General features: G+C 42.8%; 1 protein-coding gene across 2 annotated transcripts; it reads right to left on the reverse strand.

The window, feature by feature from the left end:
• Positions 1-313: 313 nt before the first annotated feature.
• MPZL2 (myelin protein zero like 2) lies at positions 314-12,612 on the reverse strand. Of its 2 annotated transcripts, none has more exons than XM_011235580.3 (6): positions 12,223-12,612; positions 11,043-11,209; positions 10,561-10,771; positions 7,500-7,647; positions 4,326-4,401; positions 314-2,091 (listed from the first exon to the last, which is right to left on the reverse strand). In XM_011235580.3, exons 1-5 carry the CDS (start codon positions 12,278-12,280, stop codon positions 4,338-4,340), a joined length of 648 nt encoding a protein of 215 aa, XP_011233882.1. In that variant the 5' UTR covers positions 12,281-12,612; the 3' UTR covers positions 314-2,091; positions 4,326-4,337. The 2 variants fall into 2 exon arrangements, with proteins under 2 accessions (XP_011233882.1, XP_002927923.1); XM_002927877.4 differs by having other exon boundaries at positions 314-2,166; positions 12,223-12,611.
• Between the last annotated feature and the right edge of the window lie 3,474 nt (positions 12,613-16,086).

Consider the following 16,086-nt stretch of genomic DNA (forward strand, 5'->3'; position numbering starts at 1 on the left):
GTTACCAGACTTGAAAGCTAGTGATTTTCTCTATTGAGAAGGTAATGTAAGAGTACCAAATAAAAGAGATGATACCCTTCCTTCAGAAGAGCTCCCAAACTAAGTAGTTTATCGTACCCAATTCCCAGTCGTCCAAAACAATGTGGAATTCTGTGGAAATGCATAGACATTTATCCAGTATAAACTAACTTTATCCATGATTGACTTCCAGGCTCCCTCTAAGGAAATTCCTCAGTAAAGATAAAATATATAACCATCTGGTTTTTGGTAGTTGCTGTGTAAAATGTTTAGATTTGTATATAAGCAAATTATATAACTGAAAATTCTTTATTACTAAAGGTTATATACATGCGTGTTTCAGGCACAATAAAAAATAAATTACAGTACAAGGGTTATCTTTTGGAAAAAGACACTAAACGACAGGGTCATATTAACCCCTGAATATTTAGCCAAGATACAAGCTACAAGTTTTACTGGAAAAGCCTTTCTGTGAGTTTTTAACCACTTCTTCATTACACTTATGGAACATCATCCAGGCCATCTGTTTGAAAAAAATATTGTTATTTTCAAAGGTTGAATTATGGAGAAAAATAGAAAATGTGAGTTAAAGGTAATATAGACCTTAAATCTAACTTTTAGTTTCAAAACTGAGTATTAAAACTACTTTTTTAGTGTAAAAGACAAAATGAGACAGGTATGGAATGAATTCAGAATCAAGGTTCATATGTAAATTTTACCAATTATTTTAAAAAATACTCAAAAAAATATCAAAGTTCAGCATCTTTAAATACAGGTAACCTATTTGAAAATTCCTGTTTGTTAAAAGAAAGACCATCTTTGGCCCAGTCAGTGAAAACTGAAAATATTAGACTGTAAAGATGGGGGAGAGGGGGCAACCAAACTTTCAGATGTTTTGTACATTTTGAATAAATGCTGCTATAGCTTAAGTTTGGAAAGACACTGGGAGACTAAACACTTTAAAAAGCACTCTTCTTTCCGTAGCCCACTTATAAAGTTTGCTTTCTGTACTACTATGAGGGAAAAAATGAATAAAGCTGGTTTCATGTTGTTAGTTTTGGGGGTTTTTTTGTTTTGTTTTGTTTTGCCCCATACCAAATCCTCCCTCCCACAAAGTAAGCAAGTAAATCAAAGCAAAAAGGAAATAAGATAAGGAAAAAAATAAATAATCTCATCCAGTTCTCAGAGCTTTAACTGTACAAAATTATCATCATTTTGGGTTGATTTTTTTCACCAGCCCTAAATTTTTACAGTTGTAATGTACTGTTTCAGAATCCTTCCATGTAACTGCTTAATGATCCCAGTCTGCAAGTGAGCATAGATTTTGCTCTGTTGTTATAGATAACTGAATAGTAAGAGAAACGGTATCCACTGCTCATGAAAACCTGCAGTTTTGGTTGTTTTTCACAACACAGAAAAAAAAGGTGACAAGTGATTTGTCCTGGGGTTGCATTTGTCAATCAATAAGCATTTATAAACTTTTCTAGCTACTCTGTGATAGATTTGTGCTATTATAAAACTTGGGTCAACAAAACAAAAAACATCATTTAGGATACTGAAAGAAATTCAATAAAACAAGATGTGTCCCATACTTAAGGACAGCCATGAAAAATCAAACTGTTCTTTAACAGTTTGAATTTAAGATTTCCTGTTAAATTTCCCATTGAATTTAAGATTTCCAGCTGGGAGAATTAGCTCACTTTTAAATAAGAGTTCAAAGGAAAGAGTAAACACATTAACTTTAGTAGCAAGAGTGCTACTCTGAAGAACTAGTATGTTAAAGGAAATGTCATGACAGACAAGTTGGCTTTCATCTCATTTGATACCACTGTATGTGTGGACAATTAATAATCCACAAGGAGTGTTTAAGGGCAAAAATGTAGCTTCTTAGTATAAAAGGCTAATAATGAGCACATGAAAAATATCTGCACTTTGAAATTAAATAAATCCTTAGAAATAGGCTGTGTGGGAGTTTGTTGGCATCTGCTCGAGAGGGGCCTGTGCCAGCTCCAGGGAGATGTTGCTCATCTAGCTGGTTATGGACTGCAGAGCTGGTTGGAAGGCAGGTCACAGCTGGAAAAGCCAAAGAAAAGCTTCCATTAACTTCAGCTTATCCTAAGATTCTTGTTCTTGGGAATCTTCAGCTTTCTGAAATACAAAAGTTTAAATGGATAATGCATTTGGGAAGAGTGCATAGAGGTACCTGGAATTACAAATTACATATATATTATTAGATGTGTTCTCCACTGTGAAGGAAACTACTCTTAATGTACTTGTTCTCCTCCTAATTCAACTTTTATTTATTTTTTTTAAAGATTTTATTTATTTATTCGACAGAGATAGAGACAGCCAGCGAGAGAGGGAACACAAGCAGGGGGAGTGGGAGAGGAAGAAGCAGGCTCATAGCAGAAGAGCCTGATGTGGGGCTCGATCCCACAACGCCGGGATCACGCCCTGAGCCAAAGGCAGACGCTCAACCGCTGTGCCACCCAGGCGCCCCCTAATTCAACTTTTAAAAGATGTTTCCTGATCCTTATTACATACTTCTCAGTGTCAGTGTCCTTAATTCATAGCCTCTGCCTTGCATGGACACTTGATCCATACCTCACTCACACACATGCATGCCTTCTCTCTCTTTCTCTCTCTCTCTCCTCTCTCCCCTTTTATTACAAACAAGATCAAGCACACAGAAAAGTAGAAAGGACAGTGTATAGAATTCACCCATCACCTAATTTTAAAGCATTTTTTGCAGTATTTGCCATGTATCTATTTGGTTTTTGTTAGATATAAATACATATATAAATTTATATGTAATAAATGTATATTATATATAAATATATATTTAAGATAGGGACATTTTCCTCTGTAACCACATTACCTTTATTATACCTAATAAAAATTAACAGTAATTCCCTAATATTATCCATATTCAAAATTTTCATATTCAAGACTCCCAATTGCCTCCCCCCCAAATCTTCTTACAAATAGTTTGTTCAAACTAGTATCCATCCAGTGAGGACATCCAGTCCCATTGCGCTTGATTGTGTTAGTTCCTTAAATTTCTTTTCATTTCCATCTTCATTTTCCATGACCCTGACTTGTTAGAGAATTTGCTTGGTTTTAAAAACCACGAGACACTATGGTCTCTGGGAAACAAACTGAGGGCTTCAGAGGGGAGGGGGGCGGGGGATTGGGATAGGCTGGTGATGGGTATTAAGGAGGGCACATATTGCATGGAGCACTGGGTGTTATACACAAAAAATGAATCATGGAACACTACATCAAAAACTAAGGATGTACTGTATGGTGACTACCATAACATAATAAAAAATTATAAAAATAAAAAGACAATAGCCCTTGGGGCACCTGGGTGGCTCAGTCGTTAAGCCTCTGCCTTCGGCTCAGGTCATGATCCCAGGGTCTTGGATTGAGCCCGCATTGGGCTCCCTGCTCAGCAGGGAGCCTGCTTTTCCCTCTCCCACTCCCCCCTGCTGATGTTCCCTCTCTCACTGCCTCTCTCTGTCAAATAAATAAAATAAAAAATCTTTAAAAAAAAAAAAAAGACAATAGCCCTTGGTAGAATCTCTCTCTGATACCAAATTCTTCTGGGTTTACAATAGAATCATTTCTCTCCATATTCTATTTTTTAAGTCCTTGAGGTCTCTCCCTGAAGCTTTAGGCCACAAAAATGTGACTCTTTTTGCAAATAATAATAGTGGACCTACTTCAGAGAATAGAAAAAATTCTGATCATATGAAAAATAAATCATCCTACCCTTTAAGCACAATAAACCTGAAAACTGGAAAAATAAAACTATATACTACTAAAATTGGATTCATAGTTCCAATAACTAGATGAAAGGAGTTGAAATCAATTCCAAGTAGTATAAAAGTTTTGTCAAAATGTCAGACTATCTATTGAGTCATTCTCTTGATACCATGATTGGTTTACAACAAAATAAAACAAGCAGATATTACTTCTTTCATTTAAAAAATAAAGATTTATTTACATGTTGAAAGTTAATTTATTATTCTTGGTTGTGGTAAACATAACCACAAAGCCTCTAATAATCTTAGAATTCTCCCATCTTCAATGGCAGTAGGGTCTGACTGCCTCATCCTTTGCACAAAACACACTGAAAGAGGAAGCTGTCCATAACACTAATAGAAGACTTTCATCTCCCTGACCCAGTTCCTCTAATTTCATATAGAAAAAAACCTAACAGTCCCAAGATCTGGGAGATCCACATTAGAGATGGGCCAGACAAGAAAGCTAAGGAAAGAAACCAACTCATTTATGAGCCTCACCATCTAAGAATGTTAGTCTGTGTCTTCTAAATAAACAGAGACCTTTTTTTCTTGGTTGAGCCTTTCCTCTTCTTTTCTGTAACAAAGAAGTAGAAACCAATGTCAGGTGAAAATGACAAGAAGCAAGAGAGACAAATCTTAGAAAGCAAGCTCCGGGCGATGTATTTTCTCCCATATTTTGGGAAGCATGACATGCATCTGGGAATAGATCCAAGCTTACAGAAAGCTACACCACCAGTGCCATCTTTCTAATAACATACATGCTTCCACATGACCCTGGGTGTCTGAACTTCTACACACTTCAGAATACTTTCAGATGGGAATACAATCTGGGAACCTGAAGGAGTTAAAGCAGACACCTTCGTTTACCATTAGTATCCGGCCTCTAATTCCATTCCTTATTCAGAAAAGAAAAAAGAAAAGGTTTTGTGTTGACCTAGAAGTCATCTTTATTGCTCTGTAGTCAATCCCTAATATCAGAGTTGGGTTCATTGGGCTTCTTAAAAATCAATTCTATTTACTTCAGTAAATATTTCTTGAGGAAAAGAAACACATGGTGCTGGGACAACTGAAAAACTACAATTGCAAAAGAACGAATCTGGACTCTGACTTCACGCCCTATACAAAACTTAACTCAAATGAATCAAAGACCTACTGTAAGAGTTAAAACTGTAAAGCTCTTAGAAGAAAACAAGTATAAATCTTCACGCCCTTGGGGTAGGCAATGGTTTCTTCGACACGACACCAACAGCAGAAGCAACAAAAGAAAAAAATCGATGAACTGGACTTCATCACATTCAAAAAGTCCTGTACTTCAAAGGACGTGAAGAAGAAAGTGAAAAGGCAACACACAAAAGAGAACCCAACTTGTTAATGGGCAAAATATTTGAATAGATAGATCTCCAAATAAGATATGCAAATGGCCAATAAACACATGGAAGGATGCTCAACATCATTAGTCATTAGGAAAATGCAAATCAAAACCTCAGTGAGATACCACTCCACACCCACTAGGTGGCTATAATCAGAAGGTCAGACAACCAGTGTCGTCAAGGATACGGACAAATTGGAAGCTCATATGTTGCTGGTGGGAGTATACAATGGTATAGCTGTTTTGTCAAACAGTCTGGCAATTCCTCAAAAAGGTACACATAGAGTAACCATATGTTCCAACAATTCCACTCCTAGATATATACTCAGGAGAGTGGAAAACATATGCCTACACAAAAATTTATAAATAAATGTTCATAGCCACGTTAGTCAGTTGAAAACATATGCCTACACAAAAATTTATAAATAAATGTTCATAGCCACATTATTCATATTGGCCAAAAAGTAAAGAAAATTTAAACGTCCATCAATTGAATGGATAAACAAAATGTGGTATGTACATGCAAAGGAATATTATACAGCCATAAAAAGGCATGAAGTACTACTAGTACATGCTTTACATGGATGAACTTGAAAATATACTAAGTCAAAGACACAAACATAAAAGGCCACACTGTATGATTATCGATTTATATGAAATGTCTAGAATAGGTGTAGGAATGCTGGCCACACTGACTCCATCTTTGACCCACCATCTTATTGTAGTCTGCTTAATGACCTCTTCAGGGCTACATGTTCTAGAGTAATGTGTAAGATGTAATGTAAAATGCAAACTCCACACTCACATTCCAAAACTGGAATGTCCAGGGAGCCTATTCTGGATTTCAACGGACCCATTAAGGTAATGGTGCAGATAATGTAGTTTTCTGCAGAGGCACAGATGGTGCCAGAAGGTCTGTTAAACGTTAGCGATCAATCACGTGTATGCAAACGCTGCATCCTAGATGCAGTGACAAGCTGTCAGTGAGTCAAAGGTGGCATTTCACTGTGTGCGGCATTATGCTGAGTGCAGTTATAACATAGAAAACATGACGGAGCTTGCCTACCAGCTACATGTTGGGAAACACATCCCACTCCTTTAAAACCAGCAAACTAGAGGTGCCTGGATGGCTCAGTCAGTTTACTGTCTGCCTTTAGCTCTGGTCATGATCCCAGGGTCCTGGGATGGAGCCTGGCGTCAGGCTCCCTGCTCAGCGGGGAGCCTGCTTCCCCCTTTCCCTCTGCCTACCACCCTGCCTACTTGTGCTGTCTGTCAAATAAATAAAATCTTTTAAATAAACAAACAAACAAACTAAACCAGCAAACTAAAACATGGGACTTCGGAGGAGACTAGCTGCACAGCTGTCCCGTTTCCGGTCCTCGTGATCCTTCCTATCAGTAAGTCACTCAACATAAAACTCTGTGTATTCCATATGGAATTGCCTACTTCATTTTTGTTTCAAAGTGCCTTCTCAGTTTGGGGGGCACTTTACATTCTCCTCACCTTTGAACAATAGGCAAATCCACAGAGACAGAAAGATTAGTGGTTGTCAGGGGCAGGTGGCAGGGCACAATGGTGATGGCTAAAGGGTATGGAGTTTCTTTTGGGAGTGATGAAAATTCTAGAATTCGTGATGATGGTAACACAACTTTGTGAACATTAAAAAGGTGAATGTTGGGGCGCCTGGGTGGCACAGCAGTTAAGCGTCTGCCTTCGGCTCAGGGCGTGATCCCGGCGTTATGGGATCGAGCCCCACATCAGGCTCCTCCGCTATGAGCCTGCTTCTTTCTCTCCCACTCCCCCTGCTTGTGTTCCCTCTCTCGCTGGCTGTCTCTATCTCTGTCGAATAAATAAATAAAATCTTAAAAAAAAAAAAGGTGAATGTTTATGGTGGATAAATTTAATCTCAAAAAATATACATATTCTGACCACCTTCTATCCGCATGGCTGACTTTGCTAGGCACTGATTCGTGGTGCCCCTGCTGACTGCCCAGTGGTCCTTACAAATGTACAGTTTACATTAAAAGGAAGGAATATCCTAGAAAAGCTTTACGTAAGCAGATTCTGATAATATCAAATCCTCCATAATAAAGCCTATAATGAAGTCTTCTATAAAATGAAGAAAGCTTTTGTAAAGTTACTAAATCACACCCTGATTTATCCATCCTGTCAATTTGAATTTTTCTACAGGACTTACTCAGAGGGAAGAACGTCTGTTGAACAGTCATTGAGCCCAAGTGTAAAGTATCAAGAGTCACGATAACAGAGGTTAGAGAAGCCTTCCCAGAACTGCCTAGCCTTACGGTTTTATCTCCACCACTTTATGAGCTCTCTCAGCCCATCGCTTCTTCCGGAAATGCTGGACGAGGACCACCACGATTACTATTATGACCATCAGTGCACAGGCTGAGCCAATGGCCAGGGCCAGGAAGTAGATCTCAGAGAAGCGGACTGTAAGGAGAAAAAGCGGATCTCATGTTTCTAAAAAGAGAAGGGACATGATGAAATCTAAAGTGATAAGAAGGATGTATTTTCATCATTAAATGGAATCTTCCTTTCTCGCACCGTATTACCTTGTGAGCTCTAGGAGCAGTTAGAAAACCACACAGACCCCTTTAGTGGTTCTCAAACTACAGTCCTGGGAGGAGCAGCAGTACCCGTAAGAACTCTGAAATGCAAATTAACAGGTGTCTCCTGAATTGCAGGTGGGGCCCAGCAATCTGTTTTAACAAGTCCTCCAGGTGATTCTGGTGCAGGCGGAAACTTCGAGAACCACTGAGCCAGTTGACCCACCTAGTGGGGTAAGGTTATTGCTGATCTCATCAAACCCGGCGCCCCTCCTCGATTCCCTCTCACCTCTGGCATTCAGTCAGTCATTTATTCCAATTTATTAAGGGCCTACTATGTTCAGACATTGCGAAGGAAATACAAAGCCAAAAAAGACAGTACCTTCAAGGAACTCCTGCCCACCCGGAAGATAGGCAAGTAAATCAGTAACGATAGTGATGCAAGAGGGAACCCAGAGGGAGAGGTCCGTAGACCTGGCAGAATCTGTGAAGCCGGGGTCTCCTGTCTTTTAGTCTGATTTCTGATTTAAACTTCAGTAATCCCAGGGCGTCTGGGTGGTTCATTCGGTTAAGCGTTTGCCTTCAGCTCAGGTCATGATCTCGGGGTCCTGGGATGGAGCCCCGAGTCCCTGCTCAGCGGGGAGTCTGCTTCTCCCTCTCCTTCTGTGCTCTCTCTCTCAAACAAATAAATAAAATCTTTTTTAAAAAATTAAATAAATAAACTTCAGTAAACCCTCAGAACCAGAAAAGGCATTAGAAAATGTCTAGGGGCGCCTGGGTGGCACAGCGGTTAAGCATCTGCCTTTGGCTCAGGGCGTGATCCCAGAGTTAGAGGATCGAGCCCCACATCAGGCTCCTCTGCTATGAGCCTGCTTCTTCCTCTCCCACTCCCCTTGCTTGTGTTCCCTCTCTCATTGGCTGTCTCTATCTCTGTCGAATAAATAAATAAATAAATCTTTAAAAAAAAAAAGAAAAGAAAAAGAAAATGTCTAGCCCAGGGGTTTCCAGCCTGGAGTCTGTGAAGGAGGACGGGGAGAGAGGGGGGCCACAAGCCCACAAACTCCATATCATATTGTGTGTTATGTGTACATTTTTGTGGGAAACGGAGCTGTGGCTTTCACTAGATTGTCGGAGGACCGATCACAGTACGTTTAAGAACCACGTGTTCTTGTCTAACCTGTTCATGCAGGTTAGCTGCCGAGGAATTCAGAAACTGAGGTCCCAGGACATTCCATTACTTCTTTCAGTACTCAAATGACTTCTCCAAGTCACACAGCCCTACTGATGGGGGCCCCAAAGGATGATATTAGGAATGAAAGGAGGAAATCCTACCCCTTTACAGGCTTATACATTTTGGGTAGTAATATTACATGTTGGTTAAGAGCAAGCACCAGGGGTGCCTGGGTGGCACAGCGGTTAAGCGTCTGCCTTCGGCTCAGGGCGTGATCCCAGCGTTATGGGATCGAGCCCCACATCAGGCTCCACTGCTATAAGCCTGCTTCTTCCTCTCCCACTCCCCCTGCTTGTGTTCCCTCTCTCGCTGGCTGTCTCTATCTCTGTCAAATAAATAAATAAAATCTTTAAAAAAAAAAAAAAAAGAGCAAGCACCAGAGAGTCAGGTTAAAATATCAGCTCCACCATTTACTAGCTGTGTGATTTGGAGTATTAACTTATTTGAGCCTCAGTTTCTTCAAGGTATTAAATAGGGGTAACAATATCCATTTCTTGAGTTCTTATTTAAAAAAATCTATTCCTGGGGTGCCTGGGTGGCTCAGTCAGAAGAGACACTACTCTTGATCTCGAACTTGTGAGTTCGAGCCCCACTTTGGGTGTAGAGATCACTAAAATAAATAAACTAAAAAAAAAAAATTCATGTATATTGTCCCATGCTATGTCTGCACATCATAAGTACTCAGTATGGGGTAGCTGTTACAATTTTCAATGCAAACAAATTTTTTTTTCAGTGCAAGTCAGAGTTTGGGGAATTTTTACATCTATTATCTCATTTTATCCTCACCATAATCCTTGCTATATTATTCTCACTGTAAGGAAAAAAAAAAAAAAGGATTTATTGACGGTTGGTAAATGATAACAGTGGCTCAAACCCAGATTTACAACTCTGAAGTTTTATGGTATTTGCTTTTTGTCCTCTGGACAGTTTCCAGGTTTCCCTTTACAGGATTGCGAGCAATACGGTACATTCGTTTAGAGTACAGCTTTGGAGTCAAAGATGCCTGGGTTTAAGGTCTAAATGATTCCATGTATCAGCTCCATGAATTTGGACGAGTAACTTAATCTCTGTGAGCCTCAGTTTCCTCCTCAGTAAAATGTGGAGCACTAAAAGCACAATAAACTGATGTGATATGTAGAGATTAACACATGCAAAGCCCCGGGCATGTGGCAGCACTTAATAAGGGAAAGCAGTCCTTACCCATACCTGGCGCCTAGGGTGGTGGTGGGAGTTGAATGAGCTAGCATGGGTCAAGTGCGGGACAATGCCTGACACAGAGTAGGCCCTCAAAAGTATCTGGTGAATAAATGAGTGAATGAACGGATCTATTGTTAGCCTTTTATCAGAGAATTGCTTCCTCTCCCTTTTACAAACTCAATGCCATTTCTGTAACAGACTCCTTGGTCCATTTGCTTAACCTTCTGTTTCTTTCCACAGCCAGACAAAGCCTTTCCTTTTTACCCTGAGACTCTTCGGTCTTACCCTTTCAGCCATCACAAAAGATTACCCCTCTCTTTTCTACACGCTCTCACACTTCCCCAAACCGTTTTCCCCTGCACGACCTACCAGTGTGCACAACGCTTAGCCGGATCTCCCCTATCAGCCCATCCACGTCAGGTGGGTTCTTCACCTGGCAGGTGTATGTCCCATTGTCATCGAACTGCAGCTTCCACAGGATGATGGAGACATCGTACCGCTCAGGGTTCCCATCCCAGACCACCCGATCCTTGAAACGCCCACTCATGGGTTTGAAGGGATCCACATGGTAGTAGAATACCTGGAAGGGAGAAGTGGCCAAAGGTCTTCTTCAGTATGGAGGCAAGGAGGCCGAGATGGAGGGAGCCAGGCTCACTGCCCCACCTGCAGCTCTCCCCCAAGAACCTCTTGCTTTCCCGTTGACAGACCCCTCAGTTCTATTGGTCTCTGTCCCAAGAATTGTTTCTCAGCTGTGCCCTGCGCTTGTAGCTAAGCACAGAAGGGCAAGGAGAAATGGACTGGCTTATTTTCCCAACCAAGGGTCCCCTGGCCAATGACAATAATCTACTTACAAACTGCTCAGGCCCCCCATCTCGAGGCCGGAAGTTCCAGGTCACTGTCAGAGCATCACCCACAGGGGCAAAGCTGGAGAAAGTGCATTTTAACCGAACATCTGTCCCGTTGACAGCCTCTAGCACTTGGGACGTGTAAATTTCCACCGCGGCTATCGGCCAAAGGGCTGCGCAAAGACAAGGAAAAGGGAAGATATGTAATTAACAGAATTTCTGTGGACACTGCCAAAATAAAGGTCTGAGTGAGGCACAAAACTGAACTGAGATGCCCCAGCTCTAAAACGTACTTCATCCTGAGCCTGCATACTCAGGCTTGTATGCACCTGTGACCCTCCCATGCCACAGAACAACCAAAAATACCACACAGCGAGCCTCCTTAGTGCTCTCACTTTCTCCACAGCACCAGAACCCAGCCTCATGGTACCCACTGCCAGCTGTTCTATCAAACACAGACGTCAGCAAATAAAATTGAAAGCAGAAACAAACAAAGCAAATCAAAACTAATCATAACATGAATTAGAGATGTATTCAGATTAAGCATTATGTATTGTGGTATCACGGTCCCCTGGAAGTTTTCCAGAAAGCGCCCTTGTTAGCTTATGATTTCATACTATTTCTAGTCTTCTGCAGAAACTGAATTCATCAACCCCCGCCCAGCTTCTGCTTGCACGCCTGGAACCTCTCTACCACGTGGCCTTTTTTCTACCGTGATATTGACATTGAGAACTTGCATGTTGGGGCAGTTTCAAAATGACACGGGGGTGGGGGAGGCAGGGTCCTCTCTCCATCAATTCTCAGCTTTTCCAGGGCTGCTGCGAGTCCCGGACAAGACCCACACACAGAAATCCTAGCGCCAAGTCCTGCCTGCAGTGGGAGGCTGAGAGTAGCCACACGAAAAAAAAGAAAAAAAAAAAGAAAAAAAAAAGTTTGTAACCTGAGATTAGAAAGCCCTCTCTGTGCCCAAATCACTAGCGGCCGAAACACACCTAAACCTGTTTGTCCGAAATCAGTTCTCCAAAAGCAACCCACCAACTTCAGTTTCAGTAAAGTCAAAACCAGACAGACTGCCACTGTGGCCCAGGCTCCCTCACAAAACTCCTGTGACTTCAGAAACACTTGGCTAACTCTGTAGGGTAGGCAGAGAAGGAGGAAAGGCTGAAAGAAGCCCACCAGCCCTTACCTGTGAGCTGTACGCCAAGGAGAAGCAGCCCAGCACACGAAGGGCTTTTGCCATACATGAGGGAACCCAGCCCTGGCCCCGGAGACCAGACCGGGCAGACCGAGGGCTCCAGCACCCTGCCAAGGCCACTCCAGTAAGAACGCAATGCGTTTTCCCCAAGAGAAGAGCTAGCCCCTCACCTATTGGGAAACTGAGCGCCAGGGTCTGTGACTCACCCGGGCTCGCTGGTGCACTTTGCCGGAATGGAAAGGTGGGGCCTCTGCTCCCTGCGGCCCTCCTCCCTCTCCTCCCTCTCCTCCCTCCCGCTCTCTATGCTACAAGGAGTCCAAACTCTGCAGTCCGCTCTCTACTTTCCGGTTCATCTGACGGGGCCCTGGCCTCTGGATGGCCTCAGAAACAGCCAGAGGAGGTGGTGCCAGCCCGAAAAGTCCCAGGCTGCTTTGGGTTTGGCCCACACGCACACTGTTTTTTTCTAAGCAGGCTTCCCGCTTGCCTGGGAAGTGAATGTTGAAACCACCTTGCAGAGATCACACTTCCCAGAGCACCTCCCCGGGGCCACAGGAGCCCCGACCGGATTTCCAAAACAATCCGAACGCCTTAAGACCTTCTCCAGACAAAAAGTCATACAGCTTATACCCTCTGGTTTTAGTCAAATGTTACACAAGGATCTCGGCGCCTTTTCTAGCTTGTAGTTATCTCCTGACACCCACCTAAAATAAACTGACCCAAACAAATCTCAATGTTTAATGACCCCTTCACTTTGAAGAACTTCAAGATAAAGCAGGACATCATCCCTGCTCATTTAGTCGACTATCTCAATCCAGTTCACCTCCCCAATATTCCCATGAAGTGTTCCCATTTTTCCAGAGAGACTACAAAGAGCCCAGAGAAGGTAAGTGATTTGCCCAAGGTTGCACAGCTGCACAGCTGATAGGTCGCAAAACCGGAACTTTTCTGACCCTGATGTCTAATGCTCTTGCCACAAAATGACACCCAATGTGATCCATGGACCCACAGGAGTCTCAAGGAAAAGGTTTTCATAATAACTTTTCTGTGCCTCAGATTTCATCTGCCATTTTTAGGGCAGCCATCTGTCTGAAAAATCCGAAGAGCTGAGGAATTTAAATGAGAAAAGGTGCCTCCTTGTCTGGAAAGAGGGTGGCTAATTGTGACACAATAACAAAGCAGCACCAAGAAACAGCAGCCCAAGACAAACGGGAGATTACACCTGAAGTTAAGAAGTAGGTTTGAGCAGGAGTCTAACCCTGAACAGAAACGAATTGCCCTAATCCCCGGATTAGCAACCCAGAAACTCTAGTGACTCCTGACATCTCATCAAACCCTGGAGCGGAAAAGTAGCTAGAAAAGGGAGGAAGGGGCAGGCTGACTGGAAAGGATAAAACTTCATACAGAAGGAAGAAAATTCCACCAAGGGAGAGGCAGATTACAAAAGTGGAAAAGAAAAGCCAAAAAGAAAAGAAAAGCAGCAGGAGAAAGATGTCATGATCGTGGGGGAAGGAAGGGAGAAAAGAAAGAAAAAAGGAAAGAAGGAAAGAGGAAGAGATGAGGGGAAGAAAGAAAGAAGGAAGGGAAGAAAGAGAGAGAGAAAGAAAAACAGTAAACAACAAAAAACAGTTGTTAGAACAGAGAAACCTAGAGGCTACCCCAAATGAAGACCAGTGCTGTCCTAACACAAATGTTTCATTAAGGTGAGTGTTCCTGAAAATAGAGTGGCTCCTTCGTCAGCGTCTAGGTCAGAGATCAACCTAAGATGAATGCTGGGGAAAATCTTCAAAATGGTGATGGGATAAAATAGAGGCTCTCTGGTATGTAGGTCTGCAGAGTTCAGCTCCAGGAGCCTGAAAGAAAAGGAGTGAAGAAGGAAACTTGATCCTCTTTGTTGGTTTTCAACTTGCAAAGAAATGCAGCTCTAAAGGAGGGGGACGTAGAGCCCGAGGTTTTGAAGTCTAGAGCAAATTGCAAAATTTGGTGAGAGGCAGAGTTACCAAAGAGCTCAAGGACACAGAGAGAAGCAGCAGGAGAGGAATCAGGGCAGGCGGCCCGAACAAACTGCCTGTTGTCGGCCGCAGAAGAATCTCTTCCCCAGGTAGCCAGATGCCCTGTGAGCTGGCCGCCGGCCCTGCTCCGAGGGTCAGCAGCTGCCCAGAGCCCACTCTTCAGCAGAGTTCAAGTTCCTGGCTCTGTGCCCAGCAACGCCCAATTCCTTCTTCCAGTTAACAGGAGCGGCTCCAGAGTCACCCAGCTCCCCTCCCTGGGAGGGGAGGGAGGAGACCAAGGGCTGGACTCCTTAAGCTGAGAAAACACTGAGTAAACAGGACATTTGCGCCTGAGTCCGCAGGGGGCCCGTCAGTCCCACTGTGAGCAAAACTGGAGGCTTCTAGGTAAGATCTAAAGTTAGTGCCTAGGCAAATGGGAGAAAAGGAAGAAGAGAGAAGTTTTCAGAACCATCACTTTTTTTTCTAAGCTTCTCCAGAGAAAAATCCTGATTATCGTTAAAATGGATGGTGTACCAATAGTTTTGAAAGCACCTCATCTATCCCAACTGCCTACACGTTTCCCAAAAATATTTCTACTGGGGTATACTTAGAAACCCACTGGACAGGAGAAAACTCACCGAGGGCTCGAAAGACAGAAAAACTAGTCTGTATCGATATTTGTAAAAACTGTCACGTTAACATCCAAAGCAAAAATGTGGGGTTTTTTCACAAGATGAAATCAGCCTTGTACAAAGCAAGGGAAACAAATGATTTATCTCTGGGGGTGGTTCAAATAAAGCATTTGTTTACTCAAAACTCTGTCCGTATGTTTTCTTATTAGGAAAGATTATATTTAATTTTTGTTCTATGCTAGGCAAGACACATAAAGTAGGATAAGACATTTCTGCCCCAGGGACAAAAATCGGAGTCCAAAGAAGATTGGGAGGTACAGTGTGTATGTTAACAAATAATTACCATATTTGTGACTAGAGAGAAAGAGAGAGAGTCAGGAGGGAGGGGCAGAGAGAATCCCAAGCAGGCTCCACGCCCAGCACCGAGCCCAATGTGGGGCTCAATCTCATGACCCTGAGATCATGACCTGAGCCGAAATCAAGAGTCAGACATTAACTGACTGAGCCACCCAGGCGCCCGTGAAATGGGTCCTTGAAGGATAAATGGGAATTCTGGAGAGAGGATAAAACAGAGGCACTGTTGTTGAAACAAGTAGGAGGGGGTGGGCAGGAAATGTGATCTCTATAGGACCTGCAAATGATTTTCATCCCAGGGCTTAGGGAGGAGTGGCAGGTCAGGAAGCTGGAGAAAGAGGCTGGGCCCAGATGTCCAGGGTCCTCACTCTCCATCCTAAGGAGTATGGACTTGATCCTGACAAATACACCATTTGGAAGTAGCTAAGACACGACCCGAAAAGAGTGGAGTTACTTTGGTATTTATCAGACGATTAAAAATAATGAGGAAAAGCCTTGGGACCTCGACCACCACATACTCTACTGACTTTCTCATACTCCCCCTGGCCTGGAGCCAGAATGAAAAGTCCAAACTTAATACCCATTTTCAGAAGACTCAGGGACTCCCAACCACCCCTACCAAGCCCAGTGCCATCCTTTCTTCCTTTCCTTTTTTTTTTTTTTTTTAATTCTGGTGAGCTTCTCAAAGATGAGAGAGGGGGGCTAGGATGTCAGAGTCCTAGATGAGAGGTGGGCTCTCAGCCCAAAAGACGTGGTGTGTTCCCCTTGGTCCTCCTCCTTGCCTTGCATTCCCTAGAGATATTCCAAAGCCAAGTCTGGATCTGAGACTGAGCTCTAATAGCTTAGAAAAACCATGTGAGGGAGTGCCTTCCTACCTCCCC

Source organism: Ailuropoda melanoleuca, chromosome 8 (genome assembly GCF_002007445.2).
Source record: "Ailuropoda melanoleuca isolate Jingjing chromosome 8, ASM200744v2, whole genome shotgun sequence".
In the NCBI taxonomy this organism is placed as follows: domain Eukaryota; kingdom Metazoa; phylum Chordata; class Mammalia; order Carnivora; family Ursidae; genus Ailuropoda; species Ailuropoda melanoleuca.